Source organism: Melanostigma gelatinosum (genome assembly GCF_949748355.1).
Source record: "Melanostigma gelatinosum genome assembly, chromosome: 1".
NCBI lineage: Eukaryota > Metazoa > Chordata > Actinopteri > Perciformes > Zoarcidae > Melanostigma > Melanostigma gelatinosum.
This window is the reverse complement of record NC_136634.1, coordinates 30535844-30549589: the sequence shown is the minus strand read 5'-3', so window position 1 is coordinate 30549589 and position 13746 is coordinate 30535844. Positions and strand designations below refer to the sequence as shown.

General features: G+C 43.5%; 2 protein-coding genes across 2 annotated transcripts in view; one reads left to right on the top strand and one right to left on the bottom strand.

The window, feature by feature from the left end:
• Positions 1-1968: 1968 nt before the first annotated feature.
• pdf (peptide deformylase, mitochondrial) lies at positions 1969-5072 on the bottom strand. Its single transcript, XM_079278787.1, has 3 exons — positions 4974-5072; positions 3396-4025; positions 1969-2963 (listed from the first exon to the last, which is right to left on the bottom strand). The coding sequence occupies exons 2-3, from the start codon at positions 3952-3954 to the stop codon at positions 2806-2808; spliced, it is 717 nt and encodes a 238-aa protein (XP_079134913.1). The 5' UTR covers positions 3955-4025; positions 4974-5072; the 3' UTR covers positions 1969-2805.
• A 198-nt stretch (positions 5073-5270) lies between these two features.
• LOC306776669 (uncharacterized protein) overlaps positions 5271-13746 on the top strand; it is a gene marked incomplete at its 3' end in the record, with an annotated part of 16963 nt that continues 8487 nt past the window's right edge. Inside the window, exons 1-7 of the mRNA XM_079267449.1 lie at positions 5271-5450; positions 5725-5948; positions 6108-6209; positions 6801-6902; positions 8246-8359; positions 10864-10972; positions 11838-12653. Coding sequence (XP_079123575.1) covers positions 5345-5450; positions 5725-5948; positions 6108-6209; positions 6801-6902; positions 8246-8359; positions 10864-10972; positions 11838-12653 — 1573 coding nt within the window. The 5' untranslated portion in view covers positions 5271-5344. The remainder of the gene's footprint in view (positions 5451-5724; positions 5949-6107; positions 6210-6800; positions 6903-8245; positions 8360-10863; positions 10973-11837; positions 12654-13746) is intronic.

The window sequence follows — 13746 nt, the reverse complement described above, 5'->3', positions numbered from 1 at the left end:
AACAGACCAAAATCTCAAAATTGATCAGTGCATGAAAAAGCAAAGTTTTGTGTGGTCTCCCTCAACAATTCTATTCCAGAAGTGTTCATGCGTACTTGGCTCTTTCTTTTTTGTATTCACTTGCTGTGAAAATGAACCAGACTGACGATTATTGTCGGATTATGTTTTTCTTGATAAATCAAGTCGAAGCTTTTCACTGGAGCCATGAAATCAAAATCTAGTCTGTTGCTATTTGGCCCCTCACTTCCATTTAGTACGAGACATTTACTCACGGAGTCGAGAGGCTCGGCCTGTAAACGCAAGGTTGCTGGTTCGATCCTCGGCTGCTACGTGTCCTGTGCCGAAGTGTCCCTGAGCAAGACTCAGAACCTCTAACTGCTCCTCAGCAGCCCACTGCTCCCATGCTAGGGTTGGGTTAAATGTCATGTATATGTATATGACAATTATAATAAAGTTCAGTTTTTGAAGTTTGGGGAAATACCTTGCTGACAAAACTGACATAACATTATGACATTTTAATAACAACCAAATATTGGACATATATAAATGAAAGGAGATTGAAACGTGAACGTGATCAGACTACTGGACCGTTTCAGAACGGGTCATCCTCCATTTTATTCACTTGTGTTCGCAATACTAGAAAATGCATTTCCTGCTGAAAATGCGTTGGAATGCTGAAAGCTGAAATGAATCTCAAAAACATTGCTGAAAATAGATATCCAATTTTTAAAAAATTGCAAAAAGCTTAATAATTCTAAAAGTTGAAAGATTACAAATATCAAGTCATATCACCCCTCTCCTGAAAGAGCTGAACATTTTGATCTTCGAACGGTTTCTGTAGCTTAAAAGAATTCCAGTAGTAGTGATATTTGTTGTAGTAGTAGTAGTAGAAGTTGTAGTAGAAGTATTATTAGCAGTAGAAGTATTAGCAGCATTTGAATAAGTACTAGCTGTAGCAGTAGTGATATTTGTAGTAGCAGTAGGAGTAGAAGTTGTAGTCGAAGTATTAGTAATTAGAAGAAGTAGTAGAAGTAGTAGTATCAGTAGTCGTAGTAATAGCTGTAGTAGTGGTCGTAGCATTTTATATAACAGTAGTAGTAGTAGTAATAGTAAAGTCAGTTTTTGAAGTAGCAGTAGTAGTAGTACTAGTAGCAGTCATACTAATAGCTGTAGTAGTATTAGTACTGGTTATTAGTACTGGTAGTAGCAGGAATAGCAGTATTAGCAGATTTAGTAGCATGGATAGCTTTTTTTTGAATGGGTTTCTATGGAGAAGATTTTCAAATCCTCTTAAACTTCTTCAACTTTCAAATCCTTCAACTTCCTCATACTTTCAGCTGCAGACACCATTTCAACTTTCAAATGTTGCCGCGTAATTCAGCTTTCCGATATCTTTTAAACTTTTTGAACTGCAGCAATTTAACTTTTATGATTTTTCAGCCCTTTCTGACTTTATAATGGGTGTGTATTGCGCAGCTTAGAGTCCGTGATGTCACCGCTAGAGTGAAGAGCAGCTTGAGATTCTTGTGAAAAAAACATTTGTATTTTGCCACTGTGTCCACAATCTTCACTCTTCATGCATAATTTCTGGATGTAGAAGTAGCTAATATTGTCCTTGTCGTAGAAAAATGACTGTGGAATCCCACAGATTTCCACATTTGACACAGAAGCCGTTAATTGAGAGGAAAACCAACTTTCTGCTCCATAGAGACCAATGTTAAATTTTGCTTCAAAAACATCTTCCACAGAACACGGTACCCCATTTCTATATCTTTCCCCCCTCCTCCACACACACACACACGCCATTTTTAAATAAAAGCCCCACAGAATGAATCCTAACTGAAATGCTTGTGATGAGCCTGTCATTTAATAACCTCTGTTTATGTGTGTCAAACATTATGATTATGTCTCCTCTCCCCCTCCCTCCCCCACCCAGTCCCACCCTTTCAAAATAAAAGCCCCATGGATTAACTGTATTTAAACGTTCAGCTCAAAATTTGGCTTTTTTGTTGAAATAATGAATGCTCTTACTAATACTGCAACAACTACTACTACTGCTAATATTTCTAGTATTACTACTACTACTACTTCAACTTTTGCTGTTGCTACTATTACTACTACTGCTATTACTGCTACCATAAATATTATTACTACCACTACTGCTATTACTACCACTGCTATTGTTACTTATACCACAACTGCTTAACAGCATTCCAACAATAAAGAAACAGGATAACAATAGTTGGAATGCTTAACAGCATTCCAACAATAATGCAGCTTTTCACTCAATTTGCAATGACACATACGATTTAATGTCCCATGCATCCAGAGATCTCTGAAAATCAAAGGAAAAGAAAAAGAAGCACTTGTGTTTGTCCTGAGTCATGTCCACTCATGTCCCAGACACGTCCCGAGTCCTCTGTCCAAACCTGATCGTGTGGATTTTCCCCACTCTCATGCAAAACCAAGAGAGCGACACGTTTCACAAGTCATTGAGGAAGAAATGGTAAACGTCCTTTGCCCCTGAGCAGTGTCACGGTCGTATTCACTCACTGGGATGGGGACAGACGTTCAGGATTCACTCTCTTTATCACGAACGTATCGGCCTCTTTCTCTTTCTTTCTTTTACAGTGATGGAGTTCCAGGTGAACTTGTTCCAACCAGAAACCAAAATGTGTCACTTTCTGCGGGCTGGAAGATCTTTCACATGAACGATGAAGCGTCGACACAGCGTAGGAGATGGTGTGAACTCGTCAGTTCTTACAGATTCTTATGGAAATGCTTGTGGTCTGACCTGAGGGTCCACTATTCATTGTGTTCCTGCCAGCTGATGTTGATGAAGGTCTTGCTGTCCATGCGGTCGACGTAGAGGACCCCGTCCAGGTGGTCCATCTCGTGCTGGAGGATCCGAGCTGACCAGCCGCTGGCCCGCCATGTGACGGCTTCCCCCTTCTCGTTCAGACCTGCAGCGTGAACGCGCAGAGGGACGAGACCCTGATGTGTTAACAATGAAATGAATTCCCCATCACAACATGTGGCGTAGTGCCACTTCTTTTGTACTCTTAAATACAATGTGAGGGCCATTTTTATGGTTTGGGATGAATCACAAAGACACATTTGTATTCCATGTGTTTAGTGTTATTATAGCTGAACAGGCTCAAGCTGGGTTCCACCAACAGGGATTCGTTTTTTAAACCTGATTAGATCATGAATGGTTTAACTTTACAACATGTAGCATTTGTTTATTTGTCCACATATTGATCAAACTCTATTCATTTTTGGTTTTAAACCTGGATTTGCTAAACTCGGATAAAAACTAATCTTAGATAAAAATAAATCCTTGTTGGTGCCACCCGGCCTTATTAGTCTCAGGATTAAGCTATAAACATGCATACCAGACACTTCCACCGACAGGTAGCGTGGAACTGCGGCGGAGAAGCCAGAGATGCTCTCGCAGGCCTCCTGGAAGAGCGCAGTCTGTCCATCGAGGACCTTCAGCAGGGGGTTGATGAAGATCCTCAGCGGCTGGACGGAGAGGCCGAGGATCTCCCTGGACGCGGGCAAACTCTCCTTCAACATCATCTCGGGATATTCCAGGGCCACAATGCGGAGCGGCACCCCAATCTGAGGCGCGCTCAGTCCCACGCACTCCAGGTTCCGCATCACTTTCACCATGGTGCCGATGACCCTTTGGATCTCAGGGTCGGTTACAACTGCTGGGTCAACGGCAGCCGCGCGCACACGCAGCACCGGGTCCCCCACCTGGCACACGTGGCTGTACGGAGGACTGGGAGGGGATATGATCTTGCGTTTTAGGTACTGAAGATAGGGGCGCACCTTGATGCTGCTGGAGTATGAGTGACTGCGGGGGACAGGCGGGACGCGTGGGAGACAAGCGGCTCTGAGCCCCGTCCTGGAGAGCTGGAGCAGAAACACACATGATTTTATGTTCATGGTGGAGCTGCAGCTGGGATGATGTGTGACCTGTCAGGACAGGAGGGGGTCGCACAGTGCTGTAGGAGAAACTAGACAAAAGAAGGACAATTAGTTCTCAACTATGTGTTCCAAGACCCGAGACCACATTTAGAGATTTTTGTTTAGGCATGCTCAAAGTTGCCCCAGCGCTTGACTACACTATATGTCCAAAAGTAAGTGGACATACAAACAATACACCATTGAGGGCTCTGTGAAGCCCACACCAGTTCTCCCACAACAAACTGGGAAAATCAATTCTTTAAGGTCCTGGTGTCGTGCACAGGGGGGCATTGTTCTGTTGAAACAGGAGAGGGCCTTCTCCAAACTGTTAACACATTAACACATCCCTTACCCAGAACCGAAGGGCCTGATTCAAACCATGAAAGACAGGCACAAACCGCAAGTATGTTAACATGGGTATCAACACACTTTTGGCCATGTAGTGTACCTCCATCAAGGTGTAGTACATGACTTATGTGCTGTATATTACTATAATTGACGAATTTAAAGCCAAAGTGCGTGCAGATGTTATGTCATTTGGCCTGTAAATGTCCCCACTGCGGGACTAATAAAAGGATTATCTTATCTTATAACATATTTGAAATTATTCTGATGAAATAAGCTTTTGCTTTTATAAAAAAAAAAAAAAGACAATTCCAGTTCCAGTATGTAGTGCTAACGTTACGACTGGGGGGTATCAATATTAAGACGTCATACGTACATTTCAGTCATTTTTATCAGATACTGTATCTTTATCGGTTGACACAAATATTAATATGGTTATTAATATGGTTAGTTTCCTCCATTCAACAGAAAACTCCTCGGCTAACACCGCCGACGGTGTACGCAGGTGATACGAAACATGAGCGCCCATTCAATACCACAAGTACCACAAGCCACGAAGCTAAGTTGTTAGCATGTTATTGTAGTTATAGATGGAATAGGCTATGCCTGTAGCTAAGCGTATTTACATTAAAAACGTTGTATATTTCCGTTACCTCACACGAACGTGTACTCTTCCACGCTAACTGGAAAAGGACCACATATTCATGGTTGAAGGTGAAAGCCGGGAAAGAGACGCGAAGGCTCTGTGTAACTGATTCCGGGATATGAGACTTCACAATAAATGTCCACACGTTGTATCCGCATAGTTATTTATAGTACAGTTCCTTTACAAAACTTTATTTTGGCTGCCAGAGAGTCTGACACGGAAGTACTTTGTAACGAAACGCTCTGCGACTTGTCGGTACATGTCCAGCTTTGTGGGTGATCGCAGCCTCTTCATGAATGGACATTCAAAAAGGCTCAGCGGGCTGCAGATGCGTTCCCTTTCACAAACCCGACGGAGCTGAGCGTCGGTGAGCATCTGATGGACGGAATAGAGCTGCGGCCGGCCTGTTTACACAACTTCCCAAAGTTACCGCTGTGGATCATAGAGTACGTCTGGGCTCACAAGATGATGGAATTACAGGAAGGTTGGTTTTATTATGGTTTCTTTGTTTGTTATATCGTTAAAAATAAGTAAGTTACAGTCATTTTTGCGTCACTTAAGATTGCAAACTGTCGTCAAATTAGAATACTTAACTTGCACATACATACATATACATACACTCATGTATGTACATGCTATGTATATATATATATATATATATATATATATATATATATATATATATATATATATATATATATATATATATATATATATATATATAACTGCGGATGTGACTTCCTGTTGGTTCTTCACAGTTGTGGACTCGTCCAATTGGCCGGAGGTGGACTCCCAGCCCCTGAGCCTTGAGGATTCGTGGAGGCTGCGTGTCGCCTCTGCCCAGATCTATTCCATCGTTAAGAACAGGGACATGGAGCATTTTGAGAGAGTGATGGACTTCCTGGAAGCCACTTACAGACTCCTACCCAGACTGGTGGCTCCCATCAAACACATGAAGATCATGTTTGGCATCAAGACCATGGTACGGAGATGAGTGGCGGTAGCATTCATTCATTCAACAAGCATGTAAAATCACAGTTACTCACATGTTTCAGCTGCAGCTGATCCATGGCTCAGTTTCATGCTTTACGTTTATCTCCATCCCTCTCTCTCTCTCTTTTCTCTCTCAATGTCTCTCCAGGTCATCATGAGGATGCTCAGGGAGGGCCGAGGAATGGTTGATACAGTGTTAAAAACCAACCAGTTCTTCCCAACTAAACTTCCTCAATATCAAGGTCAATGTGTAAGTATTTGCTCTGCATATTTTCTAAATCTTTGAAACAGTTCTCACTCGGTTGATTTCGGTCGTTTGCACTGTTAATTCATTGTTACTATAAAACACTGTTTCATAGTAACAATGCAAAAAATGACTACTTTGAATGTGAAAGGGTTCCTTTTCGTGACAAACCCACAGAGAAGCTTCACCTGACTCTGCAGTCCCCCCTCAACTCTACAGAGCATTTTAGCCACTTTTAGCTCATTGTTTTGCTTTCACTGTCCACCATCGTACCACTGTGGTTCACCTAAAAGGATATTGCACTTACGTTCATCAGGTGGACTCAGACACGACTCTGCATGAACAATAATGCTGCAAAGTGTCTGCTGCAGCTCTTAAGCTGCTAACGTTAGCCATATCAACTTTATGAGGTGATAATGTTTGAGGTTGTTGTAGTAGTACGTTTCATTCATTTGAATCAAATTACTTTTTATGGGCTGGACGAGCATGTCATCAACGGCGTTGTCCAGTTAAGTATGGCAGCAGCACGCCTAATGTTTGTATGAAAAGCTTTACTGATGTGACACAAAAGTTTTGCGTTCTTTTTTTCTTGCACAGAGCCAACACGAGATGTTCCTAATGAGGAAGAACCATCTGGACTTCAAGGCTCTGGCACAAGCACTTGCTATGGACAAGGACAAACTGGAAGATTATTTTAAGGTTAGTCAACTTCACCACGCTTATATGATAACAGTCAACGTAGCTGAAAGAGGAAAGGATACAAGTTTAAAGGCTCTCTACGGGGGATTCCGAGCACGCGTTGTGTCGTGCAATTTCATGGAAAATTGACATCTTTAGATCATATTATGTGAAGTGCAAAAAGAAAGTGCGTCTCGCTCATATTTTGATATTTTTGACTCTGCCAACCTCAATGACTGGAGGAACAGCAGCAGCTCTTGAATGTGCGACTAAAGATCTTTGCCTTCTAGACAAACGTGTGATTGAAAGCCAAACATTTGATTGGTTGTGCACCGTGATTATAAGAGGACGACGGGTCGGCATGGTCAAGTCATTGCATGCGTGTAGTCTCTCAGTACATAGCACTGGTTTCTGTCTCAGCACGAACTTTTCCATCCAGCAGGGCGCACTCAAACACAACCAGATGGGACTCAGGAAGACACACGCGGTCATCTGCAAACAAATATTTCACAAAGAGAATATTTAAAAACACGACAACAATAAAAACCACAGGTTCAATTATATTTGTAAACACTGCATAATATTAGATTAAAACAAATCAGATATCTCTCTTATCTCTAAATGAAATGCATGCTAACAGACACCAGATATTCAATTTATAAAAACGTTGAAATAAAATCCAGTATTTCTTCCTTCTATGTTATCCTCTGTCTGCGTTCACACACATTTTCTTTGGGGACATTTCACGCACTAGGTTGTGATCCTTTATGGGGACCGATCGTCTCTGGTTTGTTAGCACACTGTTTCCACTCAAACACTGACTGTGTGCTGTGGGACATCAGTGGACGTCCCAGAGTAGATTGATATTTTAATCAAAAGAAACATTCCTCTGAAGGTTCAAATCACTCTTTAATATCTCATGAACAATAACCTTTGAGATGCATTACATAAACAATATTTAGCAATTCTGACTCACAATAGATTCCCAGATCCACATTGAACAATGAATACTTCTGCAAACCATACAATATACAATAAGCTGTCAGCGTGCATCAATGTTTCCTCTTGTGGCCACTCAGATCGAATGAACTCTGTAAAGTATAAACTGTAAACTTGTTTGGACAACCCGGTCTCACTTCCAACTCGTCGAATACTGAAAAGTAAACGTTTAGTGACATAAAGCGTCGTTACTCACTCGAGTCGTTAGTCTAGGAGTGTCTTAGAACTTCAACCCTTTCACAGTTTTCAGTTTATTAAAGTTAATTGTAACTTTTTTGGGTGCTCGATAATGTCTTATTCAGCATTTAGTAGTACTTAGATCCAACTTCTCGTGCCACTCATGTTGAGTGCTTGCTGTCTTTCAGAATCGGATGGAGGAGCAGTATGGTGAACATTATGCCCAGAAAGTAGAGGACAGACTGCTGCACTATCTACAGGAGTTGGAGACCGCGTTGCCAGGAGATACCTACATTGACAAGGTGTGTGCTCTGCACGGCAGCGTGTTTGGTGCCCTCTTTATGGAAGCATCATTTTGGCAGATGAGATCAAGCGGCAACCTCCTGTTCTGCTGAGTGAAGCCGATGCGGAAGTGTCTTAAAACTTGTATTCTTCCTCTGGTTGCAAAAAGAAGTCTGATTGTATTAAAGTCTCTTTTCACATGATTTATTACCTCAGTAAACATGAGTTTATGTTTCAAGTCTTCTTCAATACAGCATGATGTTCATTTAGTACATGATGGTCCATTTAGAGTCACACAGACCATAAAGCAGGGGATGCTTTAGGGCGGGCTTACTGTGATTGACATGTCGCTGGTGCTACCAGAGCCGTATCCGGCGTCTCTACGTCACTCCTCCGCATTCCAAATATGATAACTTCTGTTCATTGGTTGTGAAAAAAACAACATGGCAAAGGATGTAATTCTTTGCTGTGTTGAGGCTTAGCGGGTATTTCAGAGAAATGCTGCAAGTACTGTAAATTTAAAGTTCTTGTCACACTATAGAGAGGTACGCTGGAGAGTTGTCTTGTAGAGTTATGTTTACATTTAGTGCGCTTCTCATTTCTCAGTTTGCACATCCTCAATTCCTTTCCTCGTCTCCTCTCCTCACAGGAGGAGGTTGCATCATCCGTCCATTGTTTTGTTATAGCCTCCTGCTGTATTTTATGATCTCTGTCGGATGAGCATAATAGTGTTTGTGTCAGTAAGTATTGTTACGTGATATCTGGGGGGTGACCCCTCACGATTTTTTAATCCGATAATAAAAAAATTGAAAAATTAATAATTATTAATTTTTTTTTTTTTTTTATTATTAGAATAAGTATCAGTGTGGTTTGGGCATTTCAAGAATGCCATCAGTAATGTACCGAGCTGGATCAAACACAACTTACCTCAGGGGATGAAGGGGATCCGCTGAGGCGTAACCCCTCCTCTGGGCTGGCTCGTCAGGAAAATATCAAGAAAAAGGACTTGGTCGAAGAAACTAATTCGTTATTTATTTATTTGCATTTAAATCAAAGTATAGTCTCTTGGTCCAAAATGCAGAGGAAAATCGTCAACTGAAAAATATAAGAAAAAATCACCTAAGTATTCAAAAACCCCTTCAGAGTAGTTTACAGACAAAGGATCTTAAAAACACGGACTCAGCCAGCAGACGAACTGGCTGTGTAGGCTAAGGAGGAAAAAGTTAAGGATTCACCCAGCGCAGGACTGGACAGAGTGAGCCTTCTCTCCTGACTAGACTTCAACAAATCTTCTAAGTTTTCTTAAAAACCTCAGACTCTCAAAGTCCGGAGATTCTGTAAAAAGTTAAAGTTTCACCCCGTGCAGGCAGCAGCCCTGCACGGGGTTAGAGCCTCCTTCCAACTCCTGCTCCAAGTCTTTCTTCCAAAGTCCTGCTCCAAGTGTGCTAAAGTTTCACCCCGTGCAGGCAGGAGGCCGCACGGGGTTAGAGACTCCGTCCAACTCCTTCTCCAAAGCTCCTTTGCTGTTTCAAAACTGCTGGTATTTATACTAATACGGGCTTCAGATGTCTGACTTCCAACGGATTCCTACCCTTCACCTCACTTGATTGATGACACAAAAACCCTTACTTCAGCGTAATCTTTGAAAGCCCGGTCTGCCTTCGTGGTCCATATGAACCCGTCAGTCTCATCGACTCCACTGTCAAGGCTAAGTTTATTTATGGGTGCCCCCGAGGCTACTCTTCCTCTAGCTTCTCCCTGAAACCGCTGACTCCGTCTTGTTCACTTTGTCTGGGAATTTCCCTTCTGTCTTCTCTAGACTAATGACCTATATTCTCATGGATCACACTGCCTCCGGCTTCCCGGACTCCACGGGAGTGCGATGGCTGCCCCCCCCCCCCCCCCCCCTCCTTCTCCCCTAGACTAGGTGGCGTCTTTGTTCTGTGTGTAATTTTGCTGACTCAACTCTTGGACTTCCCCTGAGCCAAGAAGCACGCCTGGGGGGGGGGGGGGGGGGGGTGAGGGTGTGTGTGTGTGTGTGTGAATGAGTGTGCGCCCACCCGTACACATCACAGGGGTTTTGGACAACCGCCTCAGAGCCTCAGAGTCATATGCCTGATTTAAACAACGGTTTTGCTGGTAGAGACATCACTACTTCGCAAAATCTCCACCGTGTTCAACAGTATGTTCAATAAGACTGCCCGCAAAAGACACACCTATGCAGCCTTGCTCATAGCTCCTTCCGGCAGGCCTCCTCTCCTCCTCGAGATGCATTTTAGGAATTGAGACGTGCTTTAAGATTCCGCGCTCAGTTTGATTTCTGGATCACAAGTGGGAGGACCGAGGAGGGAGGAGGCGATGAGGCACAATACGGAGAAACGAGAAGAGCAGGTGTTGTTGTTGAGGCCCGCTCACCAAAACATCGCCCACTGGTGGTCACCACCTTAGAACATGGGTGGAACACGCAGGACCGTTCTGATGTCATTATGCAAATGTTTCATTGAATGCATTATGTGTGTACTAGATACTGAAGAAAGAAAGCCCCGTGACTGAGGAGGAAAAGCTACTGCTGGAAGTAATCACCTCAGACTCCGTCAACATAGCGACTACTCTGAAGAAACTGCTGCACTGTGGTAGGAAACGCCTCCCAGCATGAAACACCAATAACATACCAATGTCAAGCTCACTTCATGTATGGAGAGCAAGACGACATCTCTTTGCTGTGACTTAGAATTGCAACGTTGGGCATGTTTACTGTTTCTTTTGTTGTAATTAAGACACTCAACTCACAACTAGACCTTGAAGAGGTGGTTACTAAAAAAAGAAAAATTTGGGTGTATTGTGGCAATTTCAAAATGATTCCACCGAGGTGGAGTTAATTAGACAGGAATTTGCCCTCATACCTGTAATAACTTTAAATTAATTTAGAATAGGGATTTTGATTGTAAATAAAATCTTCCTCCAATTTTCCCACACATAAATTGGCATTATTCGGCACCAACAGTGAGCCCAAACTGAGCTGCGATGTTGAAGATTATATTGTTCTCGAAACAAAAAATAATGCTTTGTCGATACTTCGTTGGTTAAAGATAAGACAAGTTCAGCAGAAGGATGTGATTGATCTGTGTTCTATTCGTAATCATCTTATCTTATGTCATGGGTGGCTCTTCAATAGCCAGAACCATAGCTTGATATGCTAGTACTGGCTAACTTAGCCTGGAGTCTCTGGCCTTTAGCAGAGACTCCAGGTCTCTGCTAAAGGCCAGACCGAAGGTCTGGTAAGAAGAACATTGTAGTCTTCAGCCCCAATCGATGTTGACTCACTAGACAGACAGCTTTTTCATATATGCAGAGTTCCTCTTCAACATAGTGCACAATAAGATCTAATTATGCTGATACCATGTGTCTCCTTATGTTACAATCGGTTTACATTTAGCCAATAATGTATTTCTTCCCCTGATTTGTTAATCAAAATGCACTGCCTCTCTGTTCCTTTAGATGTCGCTTCCTGTCGTCTGGGCAGCATTTCTCAGTCATCAGCACATAGAAAGAATGGATTGGAGAGCTCTCAACTCTCAAAGTCTGTTCTGTGTCGCAGCTCTTCAGAGGCTGTCCTCGAGTCAAAGGAAGCCAAGACTCCCCTACAGTTTCAGCCCGAGGTTTTTCTGGGAGGACAGGAGGCTGACCAAGATGTGCCAAAAGACGAACTTCTGTTGTTGGAGAATGTTTCAGATGTTAGCAGACATCTACTGACAGAGGAGGATGGTGAGGTAGTCAGGAGGTCGGAGGAAGACAGCAGTGACGAGGAAGAGGAGGAACTCAGCCCGAGAAGCAGTGAAGATGTTCAGGAGGCCCCTTCATCCCCTCAGTTCTGCTCCAAACACCAACGATGGGTGAGGAGCATCCTGCTGCAGTGTCCCGATGAGTGCTCGGAAGAGCTGCTTCAGGCCAATGTTTCTTTGTCACCCCCGCTGTTCCAGTCGTCCTCATCCGCCACTTCATCGCAGGACCTCACGCCCTCTGACATCGTCCCGTGCCCACCTGACCAACAACATCCACCTTCGCAGACCTCCACCCATCTTCAGACAGCAGTCCAGGCATCTGACCAAACAAACTCCAAATATGAACAGAGGTCCAGGTCACCTGGATCAGCAAGCGATGCGTCTCAAACAGAACTTCTGCTCTCGTCCAGAGACACTCGGCTACCCGTCCTGTTGTCCCCGGTGGTCCGAATGATAGACATTGCCTCTGTCGGAAGACTCTACCCTGTCTTTAAACCCTGTCAAGCGCCTCTAAATCGCTTCACCGTGTCTAGTAACAAACAGACAGCATCCGCTCTCAGTCCTCAGGTGCTAACCTCACCACACCGCCATACCCTAGGGAACAAAGGCATACCCCTAGGAACAATGATAGACACTACGATCGACCAACCAGACACTGTGACAACAACTCCTCCGAACACAACGTGCAAAGTGACAATAGTTCCTTTATCTCAGGATAGCTCGACCAGCTGTCAACCACCAACTCTACGGTCTTTTTCCAAACTTTCAAGAAAGTTCAGACGGGCTTGTACTACCACCAGACATTCTCAGGCACTAGACGGATTCAATCAAAACCCTTTACCTGAGCAGCGCCTCGAGGCCCCTACTACCTTTTGGACAAGTTGTCCTGCCTTACCCGACTTCAATATTTCTGGGCCTCCTATAGCGGATGCTTCTAACTCTACTCCTCAATTAGAGATTCTGTCCTCAGTCTGTGCTGCTAACCACATCTCTTTATCTACTGAGTCCTCTAGACAAGTTGTCCCTCAGAGCTCCGTCAAATCTATTCGTCGTACATGCAACATCAGTCCTTTTGAATCAAAGACTATGGGGCATGGTAGGCGATGCTCCATTGCTGTCTCCCCTGCCTCCAACTCTGATTGCCTGGCTGTCAGTTCTGAGACCTGCAAAATCCGAAGAGCCCAGCTGAAGTTGTCATTGCCTAGTCAGGCTTTGCTTCTGCAGTCCAAGCTGCTACAGCCCTACGTAAGTCTTAACAGACTGAGTGCTCAGGAGTGCTATAGAGTGACAAAGCCGAGATCCTCCATCAGTTGTGTAGAGGCTGTGGCACAAGCCAGCAATGATGACAAGGATGAGGAGGAAGAAGATCCAGATTCTTCTTTTGACGTGAACACTCTTTACTCCGGTGATTCTTCAAGTAGTGACAGTAAGGACTCGTTTCATTGTGACCCTGAGTACAAACCTCGCTTCAAAAAGAAAAGACTTCTCTCAGAGTAGCATGGGAAACCTGCATAGGGGCTTGATGGTGTGACAACACTTTGGCTGCCTCGGACACTTGCGGGTAAATCAAGGCTGCACTAATAAATATTTTGATATGAACAATGGGTCAAATAAAGAATGAGAAT

What these genes read in the sequence shown, in the direction of transcription:
- pdf (XM_079278787.1), bottom strand. Translation starts at nt 3,954, where the DNA reads ATGAACATAAAATCATGTGTGTTTCTGCTCCAGCTCTCCAGGACGGGG. An exon ending in CCTGTCGGTGGAAGTGTCTG is followed by an intron (nt 2,964 to 3,395) that starts GTATGCATGTTT and finishes TTCACGCTGCAG; the next exon opens with GTCTGAACGAGAAGGGGGAA.